Source organism: Pteronotus mesoamericanus, unplaced genomic scaffold, assembly GCF_021234165.1.
Source record: "Pteronotus mesoamericanus isolate MK-2021 breed Mesoamerican mustached bat unplaced genomic scaffold, CSHL_Meso_final contig_56, whole genome shotgun sequence".
Taxonomy (NCBI): domain Eukaryota; kingdom Metazoa; phylum Chordata; class Mammalia; order Chiroptera; family Mormoopidae; genus Pteronotus; species Pteronotus mesoamericanus.
In genome coordinates, this window is record NW_026555201.1 from 19,441,784 (window position 1) to 19,456,514 (window position 14,731).

The 14,731-nt window shown below is 33.1% G+C and overlaps 1 protein-coding gene across 7 annotated transcripts in view; it reads right to left on the minus strand.

The window, feature by feature from the left end:
• Positions 1 to 14,731, minus strand: part of PPP1R12A (protein phosphatase 1 regulatory subunit 12A) — a 136,222-nt gene that overhangs the window by 89,396 nt on the left and 32,095 nt on the right. For all 7 annotated transcript variants that reach the window (XM_054580155.1, XM_054580153.1, XM_054580151.1 and 4 more), the window contains exon 2: positions 4,696 to 4,826. In XM_054580155.1, the coding sequence (XP_054436130.1) occupies positions 4,696 to 4,826 (131 nt within the window). The remainder of the gene's footprint in view (positions 1 to 4,695; positions 4,827 to 14,731) is intronic.

Sequence of the window (14,731 nt, forward strand, 5' to 3'; positions counted from 1 at the left end):
CAGTATTATAATGTTTCTCACTGTCGTGGTGAAGTTTATATAGTTCTTAAACTGATAAGAATTTTTAATTTTTTTACCAAAAAATAACAATAGTAATTAATTCCAGACAGAGGAAATCAGCAGGTTCAGACTATGAAGTAGGTGTCTAGTTTGTTTAAAGGCCAAGCAAGACCAGACCAAAGTGACTAAAAGAAGAGAACCTGGGAGAGTGAAGGAAATGAAGTCAGAAAGGTGACAAGGGCCCCAACAATAGCCTTGTAGGCCACTACAACCTTGGTTTCCACTCTGAAATGAACTATGAATGTATAGGAGAGCTTTGAGTAAAAATATGATGTTATCCTGCCTAAAATATCTTAAAAGGATCATTCTGGCTGCTATACGGAATACATGGAGTGAAGAGGCTGGTTAGGGTTAGAATTATTGCAGTTACAATAATTCCAGTGCAAAACAACAGTGTCCAGGATCAGGGAGAAATGAAAGAGGTGATGAAAAGTAGTTACATAGTGGATATATTCTGAAGGACAAGCCAAGAAAAATCTTGAGGATACTGTTGGATGTTTATGGAATAAAGGTTAAAATAAAGCAAAGCCAAGCTATAAATAAGCCATCACAAATATTTTAAAGTTTTCATGTCCTTAAATAGCTGGTTCTTCAATGATCAAGTGACAAAGCTAATAAAACTTTCCCAAGCAGTAAATAAAACCATGAAAATATGTCACTGAATGTATCCTACCAGCACTTTATAATAATACGAAATACTCAACAGCAGTGTTTTTAAAACTACTTCAAACAAGAAAATTATATTAAATATACTAATTAATCAATATTCCATTCTATATACTATAAAGCCACATAATGTTAGCCTAATACAGGGCTAATTTTTGCCACTATTGGAAAATTTTATGGTAAGCACTAAAGCAACTCAAGATTAAAGCATTCCTTAAACATCTGTAGTGGAGGCCTAAAAAAGAAATGTGGTGATGAAATTAAAATATGAAAAGATTGTATCAGAAAAACAATCACATCAAAAACCAAAATGTTAATAAAACAAGTCATTTAAGTTTTATTATTTAAATACAAAATATTTTCACATAAACATAAAACTTCCTATGATTTACAAGAATACAAAAAAAAAGTTCCAAGGCATTCCAATAAATAACATTCATTGGTTAATCAAGAGGGACAGGCTGAATAAACTACACATTGGAGTACTGAACCTAAAAAGAACAATGAGAAATATCTCTATATTCCACTATATAGTATTCTTCATAATAAACTGTTAAGTTAATAAAGCAAAGTGGAGAAATATATGTATAATGTTCTACCATTTACCTACAGAGGAGTAATATTTTAAATAATATATTGAAAACACACTGGGATAAAATATAAAACTTAAAAACTATAGGATATGGGAGGAAATAGGGCGGTAGAACAGGTATTGCCCCCAGAAACCTGGTATTTTATATAAACGATAAAACTATTTTTTAAAAAAGCAATCTCTAAAAAAATAAATAAAATTAAACAATGAATCTATAGTATATCTAGTTGGTGGCCTAACCACACAAAAAAGAACTATATTTCAAGTGCCTTCAACACACAATAATTTGATGTTATATTTCAAGTGGCGTGTCTTAAGGACAGATATCTTAAGGATATCTTAAGAAATGTACCCTTTATCCCCCCTGCCCAAAACCCAACCAACCTACAAAACTTCGAACTGCTTTTAGTAATCATATTGTTGCTGTTGGTGGTGGTGTTATTATTGTTATAAGCAGTATAATGTATGTGTAATATATGATGAAACAAATAGTAATTATGTGCTATTTTATTCTTATTGTTCCCGGCAATGAAGTGAGGGGGAAAAAAGAAATATTGATACAAGATAAAGAGATTAAAGAAAAATATCTTGATGCTGAATTTGAATGGGAAACAATGAGCAGTAACGATGAGCACTTCTGGCACCTGTTATTAGGAAGGGGCTCCTTAGGAAGGGGCTCCGTGGTAAAAGTGCAAATCTAGACGAGGGTAGGAAATGTAAAAGATGTCTGGAACATACTGTAATACTAAGTACAAGGAAGCTGTTAAAGTTCACTTTATTTAATCATGTCCCAAGGACACAGAAGCCATATGAAGAGTCTTAATGACCAAAGATGGTACAATGTGCTAATTAGTAAGGATAATATAACTGCAGTGGATTGAAACACATCAAGTGTATTTAAATGCAAAAATTCCTAAAGTTTCTTAGACCTCAAAAGACTAATCACTTCTTTTTGAAGGTAACTAGTGAGCCAACTCATTATTTTAAAAAGTCATTATACAGAAGGAAAGAATAATATATCCTGTCTTTCCTATAAAAGTTGTACCTGGGGGGTAACTGAAATAGCAGATACAAAAAAGTTCCTTCTACAAAATATTCCAGGTAATAAGTACGAAACGACAAAATCAAAACACTGCCATTATTCTTCAGTTTGAGGACTTGGTTTTCAATGCCCTGCATATAATAATAATAATTTAGTTATCATTTATAGTTAGAGAGCTATAACTAACTGTTTTAAATCAAAACAGTACATTGAATACATAGTTTCTTCGGGTCCCCAATCATTTGTCTTTCCTAGTTATGTTCAAAAGTCATACTATTCAATTTTACTTCTATTCCACAACCCAATGACATCGACACTGTAATTTTTAGGGAAGAATAGTTTGATGTGACAGTGAGAATTTTATACTGCCTATATTAGCTTGCTACTGCTACCAAAACAAAATAGCACAGATTAAACACTTAAACAATTATTTTCCCATAGTTCCAGAAACTAGAAGTCCAATAAAGTGTTAACAGGTTTAGTTTCTTCTGAGACTTCTCTCCTTGGCTTACAGATGGCTTCCTTCTCACAGTGTCCTCTGGTGGTCTTTTCTTTGTGTGCACTTCCCTGGTGTCTGTTTTGGTACCTAAATTTCTTCTTCTTATAAAAATACTACTAAGACTGGATTACGGCCCACCCTAGAGGTCTCATTTTAACTTATCTGTGTCTTTAAAAGCTCCATTTCTACGGTCATCTTCTAAAGTTCTGGGGATTAAATATTTCAACACCTAACTTTCATAGAGACACAATTCAGTCCATAACACTGCCGATTCAGCACACCAAAGGAAGATAATAATGTTAATGCACACATTTCAATACCCAATCCATCATTATTTAGTAAAACAATGAATATGCTGAACATTAACATCATACTTCCAAAGTTACTTTGTTTATACTTCTTCTAATCCACTCTGGAGAAGGGGCATTATAAGGGTCTAGTCAAGGAACATGTATGAATGGCCCATGGACATGGGCTACAGGGTAGGGACTGACTGTGGGAGTGGGGCAGGGGGAAAAATTGGGACAACTGTAACAGATCAACAGTAAAATTAAATTAAAAAAAAAAGAAACCTCTATTTTTAGTTTTCCCTAAGCCTTCTATCTTATTCAAAGCAGGGAAAGGTTGAGGGTAATTATTCTGGTGAAAAGGTGAGATAACTGAGCCAGAATATGAAGAACTATCATTCATCTCTGTTCACTTGCCTTCTGCTAGGCTATAGACCAGATATGAAATTGTTAAATGTCTAGAAACTAAACAGTAATCTCATATTCTTTGTTCTACAATCTCCAATGGAGGTCAAAAATTCAGAATTCACTGCATCCTAATCAGCCTCCAATTCTCAGAGTAAACTATCTGTTTTGTTGCTTGTTTCGGCTCTCATTTCAACAGGGATGAATTAGCACTATTCTGTGCATAACACAGTTAGTAAAGAAGCGTGTAAACAACAGAGAGGTTAAAGATGATGGTGAATCAGTCAGGAACATCAGAAAGGTTTCTGGAAGAAGTGACCCTTACACATAAACTACATCTAAAGAGTTTGGTAGGAACTGATCAAGTAAAGAAATAAGGCAAATGAACCACTATGTGCAAAGACGCTATGATGTGAACCAGCAGGGAATGTTAGGGAACTACAAGTAGCCCAGTATTGACATGATGAAAAATGTGGAAAGCAATTTGAGAAATAAGAGCTAGGAAGGTGCCAGATTGTTACCAAATAATCATATTATTTTGAAAACAGTATTAGTCATAGAGGCTAAGTAGCTTGGCCAAGAGCACAAAGCTAGTGAATGCAGAACCAAGATTTGCAACAAATTTAACTCCAAATACCTTACTTAGCAGAGTGACCCAATTTTCCTAGGTTATTCATCGCTTATAACTGTTGTCTCTGCACTATTAGTAACAGGGCATTTTACCCTACAGATGATCTGATTTGGAGGATATCTTCACCCTATCTCTTAAGCCACCAATTTTTTTAGGCCCAAGAAAATTACGGTTTCATTAACTCCTCACACTCATTAGTGAAATTAACTGCTGAAAGAGATAATGCTAATAAAAATAATCATGCATTTGTAAAAGTCTGGGGATATCATCACCTTAACAAATAACATCTATTGGCTTCTTTCTCGTATGTACCCAACTGGGTACCAAACCAGCAACCTATGCCATGTGCCCTGACCAGGAATCAAATCTGTGACCTTTTAGTTTATGGGAGGAAGCTCTAATTAACGCAGCCACACTGGTCAGGGCTCACTCATTTACCTTTAATGACAATTTCTGTAAAATCTCTGTCTCTATAATGGTATTTGGATAAAAGTAAACAGAGAACTGGCTTACTCTGCAATATCGAGATATCCACAGGAAGCAGCTGCATGTAGTGGTATCCAGCCTTCATTATCAGGTTGATTAATATTTGCTCCATTTTCTACCAGAAACTTCACCATATCAACATTGTCATCAATGCAAGCCTAAAAACACAAAAGATTACAAAAGATTTGAATCAACACTCCCAATAATATACCAAAGGAATAAAATTCTTATTTTGCAGTGCTTATAACAAATATTCTCTGTAAATTAGTCTGCTGCTATTTTGACTGTACTACCATCAAACAGGCCAATGTATTAAAAATTTAAATTGCAGGAGTCCTTGCTTAGAATGCATGTACAATAGTAGTGTAAGTGACTAAACTATGCCAACAGCATGAGGAAAACAAGTCCATTTCATTAAAATGAAAACAATCAAAACTTTGTAATTAAGCACCAAAAATATCCTCTATAGCAACGGTTCCAAAATGTGGTCTGCTGAGAGGGGGAAGATCCTATTGGGAAGCTGACGTGGTCAAAACTATTTTCAAAGTAATATTGAGATGGTATGTCCTCTTTTCACTGTGCTGACTGACATGTGCACTTGGGGTACAAAAACACAAATGGTAAAACTGCTGGCACCTCAACAAAATTTAAGGCTGTGGCACGTGTGCACGCACACACATACCACAATCAAACAGCAATGGAAAAAACCTAGACTCTCTGTCACTGTCTTCACTATGCAATTTTTTTAAAAAGCTATTTTTATTTACGAATGTCCTTAGAAAGCAGTAAAAATCATGAATTTTATTAAATTTTTGCCCTTAAATACACATCTTTTTAATATTCTGTGGAACAAGAATTATGCATAAAACACTTATGAGTATAATGATTACCCTGACTAAAAGTATTTGTTTGGAAGAGTTGCAAGCTGAACCTGCCACGTTTTCCATGCAGTATCATTTTTACTCAAATGATAAACTACAGTTAGTCTAACTTGAATTTTTGGCAGAAGTTTTTTTTAATCTTCATACGAGGATATATATTTTTTAAATTTAGGGATAGATGAAGGGAAGGAGGGGGAATAGAGAAAGAGAGAGAGAAACATCGATCAGTTGCCTCTCATATGGGCCCCGATCAGGGATTGGACCTGCAACCTAGGTATGTGCCCTGACTGGGACTGAACCTGCAACGCTTTGTTGTACGGAGGAACAACACTCCAATCAATTGAGCCACCAGCCAGGGCAGAAATTTTCTTGAAAATGAACAAAGGAGGCTTGTCATTTCAAGAAAAACAATTAACAGTATTTGTTGACAATGATAAATTCAAGTTTTCAAAAACAGCAAAATAATTAATTTTTATTACAATTATGTAACATGGGTAAAGTACTATCATTTTTGAAAAGAACTGATAAATATTTAAGATCCTGTTTTAACATACAGTATTGTAAAAAATTAATACATACAATCCACAGAAACAAAAGTTCTTTTCAATAATTTTTAAGAGTATAAAGGGGTCCTTAGAAGAAAAATGTGAGAGTGTCATTCTATAGTAGTAAATAAGGGAACTTTTATCAATGCTCATTATGTACCAAGTAGTATGACAGGTCCTTTTTATACTTCACTGATTTTTATGCATTATGCTCACCAAAACCCTCATAAGAACAAGAATTCTGCTGCATTCCCACAGCAATGTATATAATTCTTGGCACATAGGAGGGGCTCAATAAAATGAATGAATGAACAAGAATGTGAAGATTCAAAGAGATTACTTAGTTTGAATAAATATACATGTGGGAAATGACAGAGCTGAGATGCTAACATACATGTCAGATTCCAAAAAATAAGCTCTTTCCACACTCTGCTTTCTACAGCTGTTCCTTGTTAACAATGTATTTCTCACCTATTTGTAGTCTCTGCAACAGGCCATCATACACTGCAGGCACTTAAGTATTTGTCATATAAATAAAACCAATTTTCCTTTATCACCAAAGCAATTAATATTTTCTTAGTTGGTGTCAAAGGAAGCACTAATGACAAAGTATTTTATATCTAAAGTCAAAAAGCACTGACTGGGAATCAGAACTTCTGTCTCTAGGCTTTAATTCTGACTCTGCCACAAATTTTGTGGCTGTGGACCAGTAATATTTGGGCTTTGGTGTCTATCTTCAGGTGGAGGGAAAAACTTTAAATTCCCTAACAAGTTTAACATTATATATTCACGATTCTTCCTCCTGAAACAAGTTATAAGCGACCTTTAAGTATAAACTGCTTGGGAAAATAAGGGTGTTTTTAGAGGAATAGTGGTTAAAAAATGAGCAGGAGAGATTTGCGAACCATAGCTATCTAATAATGAAAGAAGAAATCAAAATCCTATTGTATTAGAAATTAGTTTATGTTATTTGGGATAGCTAATCACTCACAGTGGCTTGAAATAACAGATCTATTTATAAGCTAATCATTAATTGTATTGAGAAAAGATATTAAATTCTAGTCTCCTTTTCTCTCAACCTCTTTTAATACCTGTAGTCTGGCTCCAAAGCAGTACTCTGATTTTTATCATCAATATAAAAACATAAAAATCTATTCAATACATGTATCTAATACAAAAATGATTATTGGTTTTTTTAAAAATGGGGAATATCACGCAAACAAGGAATGATTCTTTATAAAGAGAAATGGGAAAATGTTCACAATATATTGTTTTTAATAGGATACAAAACCAGTTGCCTAATGAGTCCAATTTTACTAAAAATATGTACACAAATCAACCAGAAGAATACATACTAAAGGTTAATAGTCATTACCATTGGTTGTGAGACTAAATAATTTTTATTTTCTTCTTTACATTTTTTTGTAATATGAAGAAACAACCAAACTGTTAACTGAAAGCATAAAATTCATTTAACCCCTTCAGAAAAGCATTCAACAGCACCTACTAAAGTTTATATAATTGATAAATAAATAATATGGAGTGTACGTGTGAGCATCCGCACGGGGGCAGGAGAGATTCTATTGGTATGTAATAGAATCCTATGCATCAAGGAAAAAAAGAACACAAAACATACAGAACAAACTACTGCTACCTATCTTCAACAATATGGATGACCTTCACAGACATATGGATCAGTGGAAAAGGGTAGAGACAAAGGATACATACTGTAGATTTTTTTTACTTAGATATATTTAAAAATTTATAGGATTTTACACTTAAAAACTTAGTGTTTTATTTTATGTAAATTATACACTTTAAAAAGTAGAAAAGAAAAAGGCTATCATTTATTGAAAGCCTACTATGTATTACCTCCAATATAAGACACTTATCTTTTTTGTAAATTGTACACGCTAAAACGTCTTCCTTTAATTTCTATCCCCTGACTCCTGAAGCTCCATGTATCAAATGGAATTCTTTCAACTGATAACCATTAAATACCATAAAAACTTTTCCCCACTAATAATTCTCACATATTTTTAGGGCTAAATATCCCTAATTTCTTTAGCTACTTTCATATTACACAGTATATGCTAAAAACTATATACACCAAGGTCCTAGGAATGCATGGGGTGGAAAAGATCACATTATAGTATAGGAGACTACTCCATAAATAACAATGATCATACATATAAGGGCATAATGGCAGACGGTAGAAAGTCCTAAAATATCAATGGGTACATTAAGAGACTTTCTTGTAACTACAATGGTCCACACAGGTTTCATTAAAAAGTACATATCTGAGCAACGTTTTGAAGATTACTAAAGAGCTGTTCACTAAGGAAGTCAATTTGAGCTATAACCTAATTCAATAAATTAAAGTATCCTAAACATGTTTTTTTATTTTAGGAGGCTTATTATTTTTCGTAAGAAGTTAAAGGTCAAGTACAAACTTTCTTCCCCACACATTTTTAAGGAAGAAGTTAAGAAACGTAATAGTAAGTTGAATAAGGAGGTGGCAATGTTGGCTCAAAGTAGACAGAGTCCCTGGTTTAAAAGACAGATTTTGTATGGGGCGTGTGTATCTTAAAAAAATCATTAAATTTCATTCTTAGAAAAGATAAGAACAAATGTGTTCAGCAACTATGGAATTCAATTAAGTAAAAAATCACAATTACAAATTTAGCAGCATTTGACTATATTCTAATACTGTTATATTCCTTCTCATAAAAGTTGTTTTGTTAAAACTAGATGGTAGAGCCACACTGGGATTAATCCAGTTCTGCAACTTACTGGCTGGGTGTTTCTGGGTAAACCGCTTAGAATTCTGTGTTCCACAGTGTGCTCTGGAAAAGAGTAACAGTACCCACTTCAAAAGTTTATTGTGAAAAACATATGAATACATAGAGCACTTAAAGGGTAGTACCTGTCAAACAGTGTTACTATGTTCGAATCAATACATAAACCTCATGCTCCATCATCCATTTATATTTTTCTTTTTTATATTCTTATATATCTATACATTTCAGAACAAAATTAAATGGTAGAGAGTTGTCAGATATTCGTTTTAGTACCACTACTTTTGGTGAAAGTCCCATCTACCAATAATTTCTAAGAGGATAATTACATTTTAATCTTAAAAAACCGCAGGGATTCCAAACCTCCTTCAAACACTTTTATATAAGCTCATTCATACAAATTATATACAATGCAAAAGAATATGCAAAAGAAAAGATTTGGTTGTATAAATGTAATTGTATCAACAAGTGAAAATGTGATTTTAGTGCAATAGTTGAAATGCTTATAGTCTGTGTCTAATCATTAGTAATGTAGTTAAATACTGGTAAACAAATTAATTTGATTACAAAGTTCTCTAAATCATTTTCTACTTTCTTGAAACAACTCTTTACAACTTCCTAGGAAGAAAAATTAAATTCTGTTCAACTGGTGGGAACAGAAATTTGTAGATATACTAAAAATTGCCCATACCATAATATGCATTCTGAACTGAACTGAAGATATCCAAGCAAGTTTTTGTTTTATTTTAAATAAAACTGAATTTGGACACATCAACGGAGGGATTATAAGTACAGTTTATATAAGAAAAACAATAAAAAAAATCCTAACAATACTCCCATGCTAAATAATAAAAAATAAACACTTTGGTCTTGTATTAAAACTGGCAAATAAAAGAGCATGTATAATCTTAAGAGGCCATCTGTCAATCATATTTAGTTATAAAAACAGCTAACAAGTTCAGCATTGCATTTAAGTTTAATGTTTTCGCCTTTCTACTCTTATCATATAAACAAGTAGGAAGTCTAGATGTAAAAATAAAAACCTGTCCTAATAAATTTATATTCAAATGATAAAATTATGGAATAAATTCAAAACAGATTATACGGAATGGCTAGACCATGGGGAATTATCCATCTGGATTAAGAAAAACTCAGGCTTATTATGTACAGTACCCTAGGAAAAAATATAGGAGACACAATATATATTTGTGGATTGAATGAACTAAATATGGCAAATAGACAATACAAGAAAATCTGAAAAAACATGAGATTTAAAAAAGAATGAAAGTTTCCAGGGTAAAAGTAATCTAAGTATTGTTTAAACTTTCATACTTCACCCACTAAGTAGTGAGAATGCCAAATGCTGAAAATCACATTCAAAGATTAAAGTTCACCCTTTATCTACTCTTACTATAGGGCCTTGTTATTTCCTTTATTGATAAATATATAAATATAGTACTAAGTTAAACCTAGACCTTTAGAGGCCATATATACTAATAAGAAAATAATTTAGTTTCATTTATCAATGAAACTTATTAGTTTATTTCATTAAATTAAAAAAAAACAGGTCACAGGAGAATATATTAGATAATTCTTCCCACTGATATGCCTAATCAAGAGTCTGGAAGAATATGCCAAAATATAAATCAAGAGAAGTCTAAGTCACTGAATTATTTTTCCAAAAGCTTATCTATAGTGAGGACATAAAACTGTTATGGCTTTCCAAAACAAATCAAAAGATTCATATAGTTGTTAGCTATCTAATTGTTTCTTGATGAACTTATTCAGTGCTCAGCAAAATATGTGGACAGTAAAGATCACAGTTTATTCATAAATTCCACAAGTATTTATTGAGTGTCCATTATAGCCAGACACTACGCTAATTCCTAGGAATATACTGGTAAAAGATATAGACCAGATTTCTGCACTCACATAGCTTAGAATCTAGCAGGCAAGACAGATAAGTAAACAAACAATAACAAAAACAGGTAGAGTAAATGGTATGCACTTAGGTAGAGTATTGAACCTAGCTAGATTTGGGAGAAATAGGACGGAAATCAGAATCTCTGAGGGTGGCCCCCAGAAATCTCCTCTTTAAAAAAGTTCCCTATCTAATTTATAAAAACAAACTAGATTGAGAATCACTGATAACCACAGATCTCAAAGCTAAAAAAATTACAAGGCATAAGCAGCATATGTAAAATGTAATAAGAAAAAGAATGTATCAAACCTGAGGGACCATGACTATTTGAGAAAGGGGAGGAGACAAAACAAAATGAAAACAAAGTATGTAAGTATGCAAAAATCCAGATAGAGAAAACAATGCGGAAGAAAATACAATGTGACAAACCAAAGGAAATGAACCACATCTTGGTGCTACTTAACAATATACTGAATAAAACACAAGATTAAAAGATGATAACACCTATTTAAGAATAATATCTAGCCAATAAAAAGAACAAAATAAATTCAGAAATCAAGACAGGATGGTCAAAAGAATCATAGTAAGTGAATCAAAAAGAATGTAAACATTATAAATTCTAGCAAGGGAGAAATACTAATATGGCTAACAAAACGAGATGAGGGGAAAAAAGAGCAAAACTGTATGTGCTGATTTCCTAGAATCTTTCTAAAATTGGAGCATGGTTTAAAAACCCTGTTGCAATGTATTCACAGCCTATTTTCTTAATCTTAAAAAAATATTTAGGGAAATACTCTCTAGTTGTAAAACAAAACAAAACGAAACAAAACCAACAAAAAAACCCCCCTAAAATTAACCATTACTCTACTCTTCTTTTTTTCCCCTTCTGGCAAATTAAACTTAACACATTCTAATTAAAAGTTATCTAATGTGTGTCCTTTTAAATAAATATCAAAGGGTTTGCATAAAGAGATTCTGAAATGATGCTCCCTAAATGAACGATGGTTAGTTATGGATAGTCAACATCCATGAAGCAACTGTTACTAATATTCTTTTAGCATACTGCACAGTGCTTAGCTCAAAGTTTAAAAAGAGCCAAACTCTGCCTGCAATAAGCTCACAGTCTAATCAGAAATAAATCTATACATAGATAAAATTACAAAAATGACATAATCTTTCTAATCTCTATATCTCCTCACTCTAGAATATGTGAATTATTTCATGAAACCTCATGAATTAATGTTAAATTTTAAGGAAACTTAGATGTGTGTGTATAACTTGAAACTAAAGAAGAAGGAGAGGGATTTGGGAAGAGAAGGACAATTTTTTTTTGTCATGCCATGATATGAATAGGAGGAATAAAAGCAGGGAATATATATTCCTGCATCCTTTTCAGAAAGAGAAGAACAGACATGTTTAATGGAGGCTGAGAACCTGGCAGCTGTTCTGCTATATTCAGATATGCTTCTGGGAAATATATCAGGATGAAGTTAAAAGTATATAATCTTGGGTCCTGGGGAAGGAAACTGAAAAAATAATCTCATTTGGCTATTTTAACCAAATGCTATTTTCCATTTTAGGCTCCTAAGCTATTCTGCATTTCAGGGACAACTGATGGAGAAATTAAGCATGAGTTAATACCTCAACTCACAGAATAAGAGTTGCATGAAACATTTGGATGAAGAGCGGGGGGGGGGGGGGGGGACGACGACCAAACAAGCTAAGATATAATTCATTTTCAAGTGTTTTGTTGAACAATAAGAAAAGGAGAAATAAACGGTTTCTAGTAAGCAGGGCACAGTAAATAGGAACCGACTGTTAAGTTTTAATAATGTGAACTGAGGTATGTAAAATGCCATAAAAATTGTGGCAGCCTCTAAGGCAATGATCCCTGCCTCATGGTAGTCACACCCTTGCGCAAACTCCTCCCCTCGAGTGTGGGAGTTTACACATGAGTTTACCAAGTAACTTGCTTCTACAGATTAAATAAGGTATAGAAATAATGGGGTTAGATTAGATTTTGAGATTAGATTATAAAAAGACTGTAGCTTTCATCTTGGCATGTATTTTCTCTTGCCCTCTCTTGGATCACTCACAACCTGGGTGAACTCAACTGCCATATTCAGAGGCAGTCATGTTGAGAGGCCCATGTGGTGAGGAAGCAAGCAAGGCCCACCAACAACCACCACACAAGTGAGCTTTGAAGCTTCCTTAGTTAAACCTTCAGATGCCACCACAGTCCAATAGCTTGAGGGCAATCTCATGTGAGACAATTTCATGTAAACCAGAAACACCTCGCTAAGCCACATCCAAATTCCTGAATCAGAGAAAAATGTGAGATAATAAATGATGAGTATTTTAAGTTTAGGGTTAATTTTTTATACTGCAATAAACAATGGCTACATTGCTAGATTTTGAATATGGAAGGCATTTATTTATACCAGTTTTCATTGCTTTAGCCTGCTTGTATCCAAACATCCTGTTCCCTTCCTTACTTTATGTCTGTCTTTTCGCCAGTATTTCAACTCCCCTTAAATGTCACTGGTTATTCCTTTATGCTAAAGAGTTATCTAAGTTTAAACCTATCTCTCCACTTTCAAAAAGTTAAAGTTGTAACACTGAGCAATCCTCCTTTTCTTGAAATTCCAAAACAATCTGAAATTATAACTTCAGAATAAATACTTGATAACATGCCAGTACTTGTGCTTGATGAGTAAAAAGGAATTAAAAAGTAACCATTTAACTAATATGTAATAAAAATTATTATTCCTTCAGTATTTACTTTTAGAAGGGAGGGCATAATGAATAGCAATTATACAATCCTTTGCATCAAGGGAAAGGGAAATGCGTAATTTTGTATCTCGTAAGACATTCAGTTAGTCCAAACTGTTACAAAAAAAAAAATCAATACTTTTTTATTTACAAATAATTTACCACAAAAAATTACTGCAATATTTCCCACTGTTTCCAAGAAATTACTGATCAAGAAAAGTTAATAAAAGGTCTTTGACATGAAGGTTTTCAAAAACAATTAAATTTACGAAGTACTGGAATAAAAGTTTTACTTGCAGAACTTGTCAACAAATCCCGTTTTCTACTAACATCTATTTTTATTACCGAAATTGATTTTTATGTTCAAGCTGAGGCACACAGTCTAGCAACCATCGCTCTATACGTACAATGTATCTATATTATATGTGTGTACCAATGCATGATAAATTGTGAGTCTGTCTCAGATACAGATAATTGATAATGAATTAATTTCAAAATCTTATACTGTCTTTCACCTTTGGGGGAAAACTGTATGCAGATTTTATGTAACAATAAACTCTATGGATCCAAGAGACTTCTTTTGCGATGGTTCACCAGCTATCTAAAAGACTTTGGAAAATGGGGGACATCTGTAACAGCGTCAACAGGTTTAAAAAAAAAAAAAAAAAAGGACAATAATAAACTTGACCAAGTAGCTTAAAAGAAAAAAAATCAATGGATCACCTTGATGAGAAAGGAGACTCTAAATTATATCTCCAGGCTTCTTCTGGTCCTGATCTCATAACAATGTTTGAGATTTCATTAATCAAGCAAGAAAAATAATTAAGGCAAGCTTTTATGTCGCTGAAACCAACCTCCAACACAACTTCATTCCATTGAAGACTGAGCCCCCAGTCCTCTCCAAAATTGGAGACATAGAACTTGACTTGAGGTGGTGAACTCACAATACAGTGTACAGATGATGTGTTGGGAAATTGTGCACCTGAAGCCTGTAAAATTTTGTTAATCAGTGCTTCCCCAGTAAGTACAATAAAAAGGAAAAAAGATGGAGACACAGCTGAAAGCTGAAAAAACAAACAAATGAATGAATTAATTAGAAAATAAAAGACTTTGACACACATAGATATTTCTGCCAGAAAGGGAGGG